Source organism: Hipposideros armiger, unplaced genomic scaffold (assembly GCF_001890085.2).
Source record: "Hipposideros armiger isolate ML-2016 unplaced genomic scaffold, ASM189008v1 scaffold_17, whole genome shotgun sequence".
In the NCBI taxonomy this organism is placed as follows: Eukaryota; Metazoa; Chordata; class Mammalia; order Chiroptera; family Hipposideridae; genus Hipposideros; species Hipposideros armiger.
In genome coordinates, this window is record NW_017731367.1 from 4,661,253 (window position 1) to 4,675,951 (window position 14,699).

Below are 14,699 nucleotides of genomic sequence, written 5' to 3' on the forward strand. Positions count from 1 at the left end.
GGTCTGTCGCGCTGCCCCTCACGCTCACCTGCATTCGATGAACCAGCGCCGGATCTGGTCTTGAAGGTTCTCCTTGATGTCTGGACCTTCTATTAACTTCAGGTCACCCTTGATTGTCACCAAGGCTTCTCTGTAGTGCTCCTCATGCTTTAGCTGCATCTCATTCCGCAGGCAGGTCACTTTTGTAGCCTGGGTTATGGTAGCGCTGACTTCATTAAACATAGGAGGTGGGTTCTGAAAGTCAAAGCAAAAAAGGTGACTATTGTAAAGGTTACAGAGCTGCTGAAAAATATGAGCCACACATGAACTGTGTCAATATCTTCAGTGGTGTCTTCCCAAAGGTCCATAAGAACAGATAAAAAACACAAGAATATCAGATCTGGCAGGAAAATTTGAAACTGTGATTCACCAGCACGAGGAGGAAAGAGGCAACTCACTTTATACCATTTTCCAGAATCTGGAGGTGGGGTGGGGGGCGGGCAGGGGTGTGTGTGGGGGTGTAAGTTAGCTTGAAAAATGCATATTCAATAAACCTTTAAAAACAATCATTCAAACTACAGAAAGCAAACCTTTTCCAAACCTGAAACCATAAAAATGCTAGAAGAAAACACAGGGGAGAAGCTCCTTGACATTGGTCTTGGTAACAATTTTTTGGGTTGGACACGAAAAGCAACAAAGGCAACAGGAGTAAAAATAGACAAGTGGGATTAAGTCAAACTAAAAAACTTCTGCTCAGGGAAGGAAACGTTCAGTAGAGTGAAAGGAATAGGAAAAGCCTACAGAATAGGAGAGAATACAGCTCACTCTTGAACATGGAGTGCATGACTTCCTGAGGGCTGAGAGCTGAGCAGGGGAAGACAGCCAGTGGGCTTGCTGCTGGGATTATAGTCTTTCTCTTAATCCCGTCTTTCAGAGCAGTATCTCAACTGGCTCCTCACTGTGCAGGAAGAGCAAGATAAATGTGTGCGTCTACTCTGCCAGGTTCACCAAAACTCCCGAACACAACTATTAGGTTCCTTTGTTTTGAATTTTTCCGCATCAACATGTTTGAAGTTTCTCTCTTGCCAACAGCATATAACTGGATTTTTAAAAATGCAATCAGAATTATAGAAAAGAGGAATTTCATTTACTTATAGGGATAAAATACTTAGAGCTAATCTTGCCATCTGATATTTTCTAACACTTTCTTGTTTGTTCTTTCTTACCTTTCTTAGCTTTGTTCATTCTTGCCATGTAGTGGTTTAGAAATTATGCATCTTAGTTTTAATCTTTTACCAGTTATTCTCAAAATTTTAACATGTTAACACCTATTTTTTATCTATGTCTAGAACTGATCAGTATCTACAGTTTCTTTGAACAAGCCTAGGACCTCTGCACGCGTTCACTTTTCTCCTCCCAACCTCTCCTTCTATAATCATAGGTTGCGATGAATTTTTTAAATCAGCAACTATTTAAATTTAACCATAAGTTGTTCTGGTTTCTCTGTTTACTCTTCTTCTTTCTCGTATTCAGTTTTCATTTCACTGAAGCATATCCTTGAGTGTAACTTTCAGGTGGATATGGTCACCCACAAATATTGTAAGTACTTTCATTTCTAAAATGTTTTCATTTTAGAATGGCAGAGAGGTAGCTACCCTGGAGGACACTTCTTTCCACACTCAGAGTTGCCAGCAACTGGCTGGGAAATTTATTATTGTTCCTTTGTCGATAAGTTGTTCCACTCTTATGATGATTTACACTTGGAGTTTTGAAAGTTCATCAGAATGGATCTAGGTGTGGGCATTCTTCATTCATCATGTTCTCCATTGGATGGGTCCATTAAATATAAAAAATCATGTCTTCTCTGCAATTTTTCCTTCTATTATTTCTTTTTCACTTTTCTCTCTCTGCAACAAATATTAGATAAATGCCAGATCACCAGACTGATCCGAACTTTTCTCATATTTTCCATCTCCCTTTTACCTATTTGCAATATGTTATAGGAGGTTTCTTTAGCTTTATCTTCCAGAACTAATTTGGCTTTCAGTTATGTCCATTTATTATTTGAATTTATAATTTTAAGAAGGTTATTATTGTTTTGCCTTTTTGAGCATGCTTTTATTTTCCCAGATGTTTTTCTTATTTTATATTTGTTCCTTTCTTGTTTTTAGTAGTCACTTGGGGGATTTTTTTTTTTAGATGCAACGTCTCCTCAAACATACTATTGAGTTATTTTTTCCAAGTTCTCTTTTTTTCCTCAAAATTCTGAAGAGGTTTAACAAAATACAGATTTCCAGCTCCATCCTCCGAGTGAGGAAGAACTGAGAAACGAGTAGTTTTGGAAAGCCTTCAGATGATAATTATTCAAGTTTGAGGAAATTATCCAGGTTTGAGGAAATACTAATGGCTCTCGAAAAGAGTTTGGCAACCTACAGCCCATGGGTCAAAACTGTCCCATTGCATGTTTTTGTAAATAAAGTTTTATTGGAACACAGCCATGTCCATTCATTCACACACTGCCTATGGCTGCTTTAACACTACAATAACAACGTTAAATAGTTGTGACAGAGACTAGATGGCCTGCAAAGCCTCAACTAATGATGACGAAGAAGAAATACGGGAAAAAGCGGGGAAAGGGAAGGAGGCAAAGTAGGAGGAAGAGAAGTTGATTAAAAAAGGAATCAAAGAAGATGATGCAGGCACTTGTTCTGAGCTTCTACTGTGCATGCTCACCCTACAGAAATAACCTCTTAACCCTTAAAACAACCAGCCAGGCAGGTAGTATCATCATATAAGGAAATGGAACCAGAAAGGCTAAGGAACTTTCCCAAATTCGCGCAGCTGGCAAATGGCAGAGGCAGCCCATCTGATCCAAAGCCATGCTCCGGGATTTGGGGGCAGAACGCCAGGATTTCTGTCTTGGCTCAGCCACTTGCTGTCTCGGTGATTTCTTATAAGGCACTGACTCTCTTAGGCTCAGCTCCCTCCTCTACAGCACTAGGGAGCAGCAGTAGGCTGTGAAGATTGAATGGACATTGGCAAAACTATAAATTTCAATCAGTCACTCGGAAAAAAAGATAATCTGATTCAATTCATGTTACATACTAAAATAAATTCCACATGGACAAAATAGTTAAATGTAACAGTTATGTGTGCACATGCGCACACGCGTACACACACGCATGTACACACCCAATCTCCAAGAAATACCTATGAACCTCTGGGAGCGATGCCTCAACTTGAAACCACAATCCAGATGCTGTTAGAATACAGCATCCACTTCATGACATAAAGTCAAGTGAAAAATGATGAAAAGAAAATCACACACAGAATAGTTTATAAGAATATGCATCAGAAAGTTTAAGGAAATAAGCCCATTATCTAAGCTTAGTATAATGAGAGTCTACGACTTCTATGATGGGGAAAAAACCCTAAAACTACTTTAAAAGTGAATCTAGAATGAGAATTATAGAATCATTTTAAAGAATGTTAAAAACAAACGCTCTAAATGGCCTCAGTGTATATACAGGCGCTCAAAGGCATGACTTCATATTATGTATTTGGTGTAAAAATAAAGAGATAGGAATTTCCTTTATTTAATCATTTAGAGAAGCGTCCAACTCTTAAATCTTCCAGGTAATGCTTTTTCATTCCTTGTGTTTACATCTTAAATATACGAAATACACTTCATAATTCTTGTACAGATTTTTACCTAATCTCTGCAAGGATTATTTTAAAGTCATTGTTGTCATGAATGTGTTAAAATGGATCTCTGCTACAAAGGACCCAAATTTCTTCGTCTCTGAGGAGTGGGTAGAATTGTACTGAAGTCTTGCATTAATGTTATGACTCCCTACTCTGTCAGCGACTCGCATGATATTGCTTCTACCCCCAATTATGATGGAATTGATAATTTATAGCAAATTTGTTTCACATAATAGATGTATACATACACAAAGTATGATTTAGGTAGGCCTTTCTCCCTTGAAACGAAGCCATGAGTAGGTGGCCGTGATTTGTGTCTGGTCACTAACGCTATCTGAAGTGTTCAGCTGACTTCCTAACACCCCCACGATCTTTGAGTGAGCCAGAGAACCCTCCCGGCTCTCATTGGATTTTTATAGCCCCATTGGCACGGTGCCCATGTCTCTACTTACGTTCACATCCACCTGTGAGGCAGAAACGAGGACGTGACCTCCCACTGAACAGATGAGCGCACTGAGGTCCGTAACTACGTGACTGTCTCAAGTCATTCTGCGTGAATGAGAAAGCCAGAAATAAGGTCCCCGGTTCTTTCTGTTCTGTGCGCCTACCACACGATGCTGTGCTGTTAACACGTGTGTTCATGCGTGCTCCTTGATATACACTTTCTCTGACAAAAATACATTTGGGGTCATTCGTAGCTTCTTTGTCTCGTGGCTTCTGAATCGCAAGGTCAGCATATATTTAGGTCCCCTGTTAACGGGCAGCTTTTCCTTTGGGCTGAAACATCTTGTCCCCCTTAGCAACTCTGGCCACATGGAATTCAAATTTGTAAACTCGACTCATTCAGAAATAAATTACGAATATTAAAGGGAAATAGAGAACACGATAATATACGATATATTGAAAGACATCGGCTGTAGAATAATGCATCTTAATGAAGGCTTCCCATGTGAATAAACCATTATATTTACAAGCTTTCCACAGTTAATGACCTGGAACTGGATAACGAAACCTACGTTTATAGCAAGGTCCTCTGTCAGCAAAAATATACATATTAATAATTGATGTTGCTGTAAAAACAGGACATAAGATGCTGTTTCCTGGGTTTGCAGGGAAATAGGACTCCATGGTCCATTAACTTAACATGCTTATCTAATGTTTCATGGGCTTTGTCTTTAAAAATCTTTGTTCAAATTAGTAAGATAAAATGGACATTTGCCCAAATGAAAATCTGTGCAATGTATCAGTCACCAATACACTTGCAAGGAAGTGATTTAATGCGTGCAACTTTCTTATTGTCTTGGGGGGTTTCGGGCCTTCATGGTGCTTTGTTGTCCCCGAAGGCCAGACGAGCAGCGAGGGGAAGGCAGGCGTCTGTCGCAGCAAATGACCATCTTGCAGAATCTCCTGCCGTCCTCAGCGCGGAGATTAATTAGCCCGGCCGCCTCGGAGCCCAGCGTGGGCCCGCGCTCGTTAGGAAGCACTTAGCGGCCGTCTCCGTGGCTCCTCGGCCCGCGCCGCACGCTTCTCGCTCTAATTTTGCCCGTGGAATGGGCGCCTCACGCTGTGGCGTGAACGGCTCTTCAGTTGGCCCGTTTCAACATCGTGTGTGCGTGTGTGCGCGCTCCTTAGTGTATGAAAATAAGCCCTTTTGCTTCATCATTTCATTTCAGGGTAACATATCTATGTTTATATATCCGTGCTTGTACAAATAGACCTACTCATGAAGACGCAGCCAGCAGCAGAAGTGGGAAACAGGCTGTAGGAAGATCGCCCCCCGCCCCCGCCAGCGGTGTCTTTGCCCTCAGCTCCTAGTACCTTAAGTCCTTATGTTAGCATGCCACCATTTCACTGGGTGAAACGCTGTTACAGAATAAAAATGTTCTAGTCCGTTCAGACTAGTTTCTAAAAACTGTTTTAGTAGTTTTAAAATTTGCTTAATTACGCGAGCTGGGCTGGAATAGCGCCTCATTGATTGATGAGTGGTAGCAGCTTAATCTGTTACTTTCGTGTCCTGTTTTTTAAAAAAAAGTTTTAAAAGAAACACTTTGATGGCACTTATAGTTTGCAAGGCACTATTTTAAGTGGTTTACAAATATGAACTTATTTACTCCTTGTAACAGCCATTATCATGTTCATTTTACGTATGAGGAAACGGAGGCACAGAGAGGTTAAGGAACTTGCCCAGGGTCACACAGCTAAGAAGTGGCAGACTGGGGCTTTGGCCGAGGCATCTATTTCTGGAATCACCGCTCTTACCCTCCATGCTTTGCTGTGTCTCTCCACTGATAGGTTTCTTCTGGCTTAAAACATTTTGTCTGAAAACAGTTTCCCATGGGTCCTAGGGAACATAGTTTTGAAAAAAACGTGCATTTGTAACTTTAGCTATTGCTGAACTGCCTTGCAAAGAGGTTGCACGACTGATGCTACCCCTAACAGTGTATGGCAGAGCCTGTTTTCCCATACCTTGTCAACAATGTGCCATTAACCTATCCGCTCTTGGCTAACTTAAATAGGTAAAAATGGCAATTTAGTAAGCGTTTTTGAATCCTGAATGATGTGAGCATTGAAACCCATGATTACAAGCCATGGGAAGAAAAATATCAGTGAACACTTATCTAGTGCTTACTGTGTGCGATGTGTCAGACTATTTTAAATGCTTTACAGAGATCAGTTTCTTTTATCCTTAACACAAATCTGTGAGCAAGGAGCAGTGACTGTCTCCATTTTGCACAGGTGGAAATTGTGGCACCAAGAAGTCAGGTCACCAGCCAAGTTCACACAGTGAGTCAATGGTGGGGCCAGAATCTAAACCCAGGCAGGCTGGCTCCCGAGTTCATGGCCTCAGGGGACTTTGTACAGGGCCCAAACCTGAGATAAACAAGACGCATTTCCTGCCCTAGAGTGTAGATTAAAATAAAATATCCTGGAGACAAAAGGATGGGTAAGGAAGATAATTCTTTTCATCATTTAATTTCTGATAACCTGGGACAAGAAACAAGCGGAATAACAATAATAATAAAAACAACTTAAAATCAAACTGAAGGTTCCCAAGTCACTAGATCGTAAAAACCAAATAACAAAAAAGAAAGCATTGACTTTTCCTTTTTTCCCCAAAGCCTCTTGAAGTGGACTTTTGAAATCACGAAGATTATTCAGTGTCCCTAGTTGAGCTCTGATCTTGCTCAGCCTGTCTGAGAGCCTTCCAAGCACACCTGTACCAGGGTCACTGCGTAGCTTGGTTTGCAGACTTTTTCCTGGTGACACACACACACACACACACACACACACACACACATGTGTGGGCAGCACCTGTTGCCCTAAGAATCCTCCCCTGGCAACTAGATAAGGCAGCTGCACATCAGACTCAGACCCCACGGGCTCCTCCAACTCCACGGCTAACAAATCTGAGTAACAAACGACAAAGGCGAGACATTTTACATTTTGAAATCAGTGGCCTGCGTATTTCAGGCAACTACTTATTTTGAAGTATTTCGTGCTTTGGTACACAGAAAAGTGATCATGCTTCATGATGGTTTCCCACTGTAAGAAATCACTCGGTTGTCATGACAACATACTGCAATTTTCCAGCATGATTAACATCAGCCATTGCTTGAAGGCTCATGCTCTCTCCTGCAGTCCTTCTAACAGCTCTGCAAAATTGGTAGCACTGCCCTGCTCTGACAGAAGAAGAAACTGAGGCTCAGAGGGAGGGTAGTACATTACTCAAAGTCCCCCCACTGGCCCACGGGGTAAGGCAGGGCCACCGGGTGCCTGGTTCTTTGTCACCATGGTGCAGCAAACCCTTCAAAGCGGGGGCGCGGGACGCACGCTCATTTCCAAGAGGCTGCCTCCCTCTGGGACATTTAGGGAACGGCTCTTTCGCATTTCAACTGTAAAGCAAAATGAACACAAAGCAAAACAAAACCCCACAAATCATGGCAAATCCATTTTTTGAGACTAAATTTATTTCTTGAAACGAGCAAATGTTATTTGGAACCATATATAATGAATAATGCACATGACCAAGCTGGATGACTTTTAGCTGAAATGAAAATGTGATCATTAAAGAACATTTCATTTTGATTCTTCACTCCTTTTGGCTTGGACAACCATTCCCCAAGAGGAGCTCATGGGTGCGGACGGGGGGCAGGGCAGGGAGCCACAGGACACTGCACACCACGTCCTGCTCCCACATGGAACTGGAGGGAGCACTCATGGGGTGACAAGCTCCTGCTTGGGGTAATTTGGTCATTAGAAAGGGGTATAACTTATTGACCAAAAAAAAAAAAACATCTAGCGTATAGCTTGTGTCGTGTTAGGATTTGCAAGTGAGCAGGGTTTCATGGTGCTTCGAGGGTTCAGTTGATACATCTTCAAAGTGACAGCTCTTTCTCTTTAATAAGCGTTCCCCCCAGTGTTCATTATAATGCAAACACTGATAGCTTCAGGGTAACATAAAATATACGATGGTCATGACCGCAGGACAAATTATTTCAAAGGGATCCGCAGAATGAAATGTATTACGTTCATTAAGTTTCCTCCTGTTTGATCCACTCCATTGGCTCTGCCAATTAAGATAACTGCGCATGAATTTTTAGAGTGCTATTTATTTTCCTTTGTAGATTTTAGAATATAAATATTTAAAATGGCAATATCAAAAAAATTTATATGACAATGGTAAGAAAAACATTCGGTCAGGAATTGAAGGCATAGTGATGTTTCTTGCTCTATTTCTGGTTTCATTTCCTAGATAGTCACCCCTGGAAACATGCCAAGGTTCCCGTAAAGATAGAAATCCAGTTCTGATCAAATACGTCAATGGTTTCTACCCTGGCACGATGTAACAACATGAAATAATGGAAAAATTATATTTTAAAATGAGTGGCCAATATCTTAATTAGTGATAGAGTGGAAATATATTCAATCGAAAATACTTCTTGGACTCAGAGTAATGGATTTTTATGGTTATCAGCCAGTGAACAGAAAATACCATTCTTTATAAATTGAATCCATATATTTCTCAATGGTGTAAAATTTCGATAGAGCATGAATACCAAGAGAAGACATACCAGAAGAAAAAAAAAAAGCAAACTAGAGAAAGTCACATTTAATAGAAAACAGATAAGTTACTCTATACTATCCAAACACTATCGCTGAAAAATAGACGTTTTACATTTGAGCTGAGCAGGTATAAACTACAAAGTAAAACAGAAAAATCATATTAAAAAACATGGAATTCTACCTTTATGTGGTATCAGTGTAAGACAGTAAGACTTCAGTATGAAAAAATATTGTCTGGCAGTTCCCTTAGTTTCTGGTGTGAATACAGCAGATGCTCAATAAATGCAGGCTGAATTAAATTAAATGGAAATTGTTGAACCGAAATTGCTGCTAATGTAAAATTTCATGTTCAACTTAGATTATCTTAGATTGACTCTTCTGACTGTGAGTTTAATTTTTAAAGTAGAAAGTTGGAGCTAACCATTGTTTTTATCATTACATCTTATATCTGTGTGCCTCTTAAGGGTGGAGTGGAGAGCTAACGTCAGTCATATCATTACCTGCCTACCTATCCGTATACACCAAAAAATTTGGAGCTCTTAGGAGAAAAAGTTGATAATGCTCTATGGTCATTTGCTTTTACTTTTACATGTGTATTCCTCCCCTCCCCTCCCATTTACTGAATTAAAATTTAAACGTTTTGGAAAATATAGGCAATGATGGACAAAGAAAATCTTCCAAAGTCCCCGCATTGAAAAATGGGCACTACTTGAACTTGGTATATTTCCTTTCTTCCTTTTGTATGTACATGAATGTGTGTATATATTTAGTGGAAATCATATCATATGTATAGTTGTAAATCCTGTGTTTTCACTTTGAGCATTGTCATGTCATCAAAAATTAGTCATAAACATATGTTTTCCATGGTGGCATACATTAATGTAGGTCGTCATAAATTATTTCACTAACTATATCCCTACTCTAGAACACTAGAATAGTTTCCTTCCAATTTACATTATTGAAAAGAACACTAGGAAACGTCTATGCACATAAATCTCTATTTCTGATGATTTTCTTAAGATAAAAATAGAATTGGGGGTGAAGGGTATACATATTTTAATGGTCTTGCTGCAGCTTGCTAACAGTTGTTCAGAAAGTCTGAGTCGATTTAACTCATCGTGTATGAAAATGAGCTTCGCATTGTTCTGGTCAGTAATTATAACTTGATAAACCTTTTTTCTTCTAAAAAGACAGGTAGAACGTGCCCTACTGCACTAACTCTAAGATGCATCTTTTTCACACTTTACCATATCTGAAATTAGGGTTGGTTTATGGAGGTCTTTTACCTATTTGGTCCGTTTCGATACTCATACTTCCCTAGATAATCTTCTCTATTCAAGATTTTCTAACTTATTGCCATAGTTATTCACGGTATTGTCTAACATTTTTTAAACCTATTAGTATTGGTGTTTGTAAACGGTGCATTTGTGGTTTTTTTCCCTTCATTTCTTGATTGGCCTCACCAGAGCTTTGTACGCGATTAGCATTTTCAAAGATTCAGTCATAGTATTTATCAATGTCACTGTTTCAATATTTTGACCTGGGCATTCAATGTGGGGCGCCCAGTGATGAGGCTCACCCCAACATACCTTAACTCAGTGCTGTAACAGGTTCCATAGGCTTTCTTTCCTTTTCTTTTCAAAAAGATTACAATGTCCTCTTTTGAAACCTGAGCACATCAATCCACAAGGCCCACCGAGTCATGGTCGCCATCTCTGGTGGCAATGTGCTTTGCAAAGAGTCGGCGGAGGGGACTCAAGAGCTGCCTTCAAATACTGAAGGGTTTTCACATGAAAGGGGGACCAGACACATTCTCCATTACCCCGGGGACTGAACCACAGCCAGTCCGTGGGGACCGCAGGGAGAAAGACTGCAGCTGAATGACAGGAAGAAGCTTCCAGAGTGAAGCAGAGGGTCCTGGGAAGCAGGGTGCTGTGCTCAGGAGAGGCCCCGGCAGACGCCCCTCCTCGGAGGCCTTGGACTTGGTGATGCAGGTAATGGGGAAAACTCCTTCCTGCAGATGCTCCACTGCGGCCCCAGGTTACCCCCACATCCTGGGGCTCACACCCTCCTGTGCCTCCCTCTGCCTGAGCGTGGGCGAACCCTAGGACCTGCTTGCAGCCAATCGGAACATGCCACCTCCACGATCACTCCGGAAGACTGTAACAGCCACTCGTTTCCTTGCTGGCCTTGGTGGAGCAAGTGGCCACCAAGGGGGCTACAGGAGAGCCCTCATGGCGGGGAGCTGGGGCTGCGTCCAACCAACAGCTGCCCAAAAAACTGAGGCATCTATCTGACAGCCCCCAAGTTGCTGAATCCCACCAGCAACCACACGGCTGGGAAGCCTATCCTTCCCACACTGAGCCTCCGATGGGACCCCAGCCCCAGCAGACACCTGGACCCTGGGCAGAGGACCCAGCTAAGATGCGCCAGACGCCTCAGCCACCGAAACTGAAAAAACAAAGGTGTGTGTGTAAGCGGCTAGATTTGTGGTGATGCTGTTACACAGCAGTAGGTAACTACACACCCTTTCAACTCTGATTCAGTAGTTACCATAGAGATTGCCCCAAAAGGCAGCTACATCAGCGCAAACCCATTGTCATGACCACATTGTCAAGTGCACTGAGGAGTTCAGACGGGAGCACGTACTGTGAGCAGCTCAGAGCCTGGTCCACGAGGAGCAGTCCGCGGTTCTAACAGATGTGCAGATGGATGCACCCCTGCTCCCTCCAGGTCCCCCGGCAGGCTCCTGCTGAATACGGATGATCCCATCCTCTTAAGTCACAGGTCACTTATTTTTATTTCCTTTCTGCCCTCAAGAACTCTCTAAGGAAGACACAATCTTACAGATCCTATTGTCTCTAAATAAACCAGATGCACACTCTGTGCACAAGAAAACTTACCATCCCCAGGAATACCATTTCCTCTTCTCTCTGTCTCTCGGTTTTCTTACACTGGTGGAAACCTCGCCAAACCTAAAAACAAAAAAATGGTGACTTGTTTAATACATTCACTGTCATACCGTTTCTCTCGTATAAACTGTGCGTCCCAAGCGATAGAATGACTAGGCACTGAAGGTCATGCACGTGTGTGTGTTGATGGGATATTTTTCTGTGATCACAGGCAAAATTTCTGAAGAAAGGTTGGATCACAGAAGCGGACTGTACTGCTGTCTGAGGACCCACTGTGGACCCTGACGCAGATCCTTGTCCCAGTGCCACCCCACTGAGCAAGGGGTACTGGGGGCACCCCTCCACCCAGGGACCACACAGGATCCACACGTGCCCACCCTGACAGCAAAGACTGCGGACCCAGCCACAGCCTCACCCCTGTCAGAATGGCTATCATCGAAAAGACAAGGAATAACAAATGCTGGTGAGGGTGAGGAGACACGGGGCCCCTGTGCACTGTTGGTGGGGATGTAAATCACAGCCGCTATGGAAAGCAGCATGGGGGGGGGTCCTCAAAACAAATTAAAAACAGAACTCCCAAATGATCCAGCAATCCCATTGCTGGTTATATGCATTCAAAGGAAATGAACTTGGTCTCTCAGAGAGAGATCTGCACCCCCATGTCCACTGCATTACTCACAACAGCCAAGACATGGAAACAGCCATGGAGTCTGTTGATGGATGAATGGATAAAGAAAATGGACTATATACATACAATGGAATATTATTCAGCCATAAAAAGGACATCCTGCCAGTTTAGACAACCTGGGTGGGCCTTGAGGGCAGTAAGTCAGAAAGAGAAAGACAAATACAGGACACTCTCACTACACATGGAATCTGTAGAAAATACTGAACCTGTAGAAACAGACAGTGGATGTGCTGTTGCCCAGGGCTGGCGAGTGAGGGGCATGGGTGAAGGTGGTCACACGGACAAGCTCCCAGTTATAAGATGAGTAAGTTCTGGGGATGTGTCTGGGGATCTACTGTACAGCAGGTGACTGTAGTTAACACTGCTGTATTGTGTACCTAAAGATTGAGAGTTGATCTTAAACGTTCTCACTATAAGAAAACATGGTGATTGTGTGAGGTGATGGCTATGCTGATTAACCTGACTGGGGCAATCATTTTATAATCATGTATCAAATCGTGACACACATCTTAAACTTGCATAAGGTTATATGCCAACTAAAACTCCATGAAGTTGAGGGACAAAAAAAGAAATGGCCTATAATACCTGTTAGGTTCCCCTAGCTGGGTTTCTTCAAGAGACATGTCTAGATTGCGGAAGCGTGGGGCTAGATCTAAGAGTGTCAATTCATGGTTTTCAAAAAACAGCTTCTGCAGTAATGTGGGGGAGATACAACACAGTGACATCCAAGAATTGTACAACTCAAGCTCTAAACTCAGATGCCTGTTTAAGACTCTGCATCCCCAGAGAAACTTGACAGAGAGCAGTCTCTGATCTGTGTCCCCTCCACTCCCAATCAGGCACAAGTGGGACACAGTCCTGGTCTTCCAGCTCCATTTCATGTCCTTTACATGTTTTTTTTTTTTTAGCTGAGTCATCCTGCCACCTGTTGGCAGCTCAGTGGCTGCTCAGCTCGGGCCGGGACTCGAACCGCTGTTGCTCAGAGCTCAAACTCTTGAGCGAGCTCTTAACCAACTGAGCCACTCGGCCAGNATTCATGGTTTTCAAAAAACAGCTTCTGCAGTAATGTGGGGGAGATACAACACAGTGACATCCAAGAATTGTACAACTCAAGCTCTAAACTCAGACGCCTGTTTAAGACTCTGCATCCCCAGAGAAACTTGACAGAGAGCAGTCTCTGATCTGTGTCCCCTCCACTCCCATTCAGGCACAAGTGGGACACAGTCCTGGTCTTCCAGCTCCATTTCATGTCCTTTACATGTTTTTTTTTTTTAGCTGAGTCATCCTGCCACCTGTTGGCAGCTCAGTGGCTGCTCAGCTCGGGCCGGGACTCGAACCGCTGTTGCCCAGAGCTCAAACTCTTGAGCGAGCTCTTAACCAACTGAGCCACTCGGCCGGCCCTCCATTTCATGTCCTTATGCTTACTTTCTCTCTAGCCTAATTCTAATTTGTGTCATACTGCCATCTTTTGCATTTTCCTGTAAGCAACATGGTTTCCATTTGAAAAAAGATGGGGTATAATCAATGGTGCTCGTCTGACAGAGGGAAAGAAACCTCGAGGCCCACTCGCAGGGGAACATCGAGGTTCTGGCTACTGGTGACAGTCACCGGAATTTTGTGGGAATGGCACACATGTCAGCAAGCTAGCAAGTCTTAACCTTTCCATGTCTCCTGTTTGTGTGTAAATGTATTTCTAAAATTCATTAAGGACATATATCCTCACTGAATTCTTAGCAACCTCTTTCCAATGATTATCAATGATCTTTAAAGACACTTGTAGAAAACGACCTGTGTTTTATTCCTTTGTATGATAAAATGTTAAAACACGACCAAGCTTAGTGAATGGTTTCTCCAGAGTAAGATAATCAGTCTTTCTGGAATTTAATCCAGTTCTACCAAAGGTAGGACTTTGGAATTCTGAGTTTTGGAGATGACCACAACCTTGGGACCTATCACTTGCTGTGTTAGACACCTTGTCCCCAACTCCAGGCCCATGTTCACACCTTCTGGATGTGCAGTGCAGCAGTCGTCACGTCTGTTATCTTGTCGCCGAGGACCCTGGCGTGCTTGGCTCTCTGTTCTCGAAGGAAGATCTGCTTCATGAACATTGCTCTCAGGCAGCCCTGCCGTGCCCTCTCCGCGACCTGGATTAATTTAACTGACTCTTCTAGGGAGATACCCTTTACGGGGCGTGTCTGCAAAAAGCATTTGAGATACGTCAACGTTTAAACACGTTAGCTATGTCAGTTAAGCCCAGAACATTACACGCTTACTTCCAACCCAACCTTGCAAAGAGTGCCCGAACAGCTGATAAAGTGTATGATAGCTGCTTGATATGAACCATTTTCCCA

At 42.6% G+C, this 14,699-nt stretch overlaps 1 protein-coding gene across 1 annotated transcript in view; it reads right to left on the reverse strand.

Annotated features, from left to right (window-relative positions):
- Positions 1–14,699, reverse strand: part of DRC11 (dynein regulatory complex subunit 11) — a 151,833-nt gene that overhangs the window by 121,397 nt on the left and 15,737 nt on the right. Inside the window, exons 4-6 of the mRNA XM_019628321.1 lie at positions 14,352–14,543; positions 11,652–11,723; positions 29–234 (exon numbers count right to left, since the gene is read on the reverse strand). Of these exons, the coding sequence (XP_019483866.1) occupies positions 29–234; positions 11,652–11,723; positions 14,352–14,543 (470 nt within the window). The remainder of the gene's footprint in view (positions 1–28; positions 235–11,651; positions 11,724–14,351; positions 14,544–14,699) is intronic.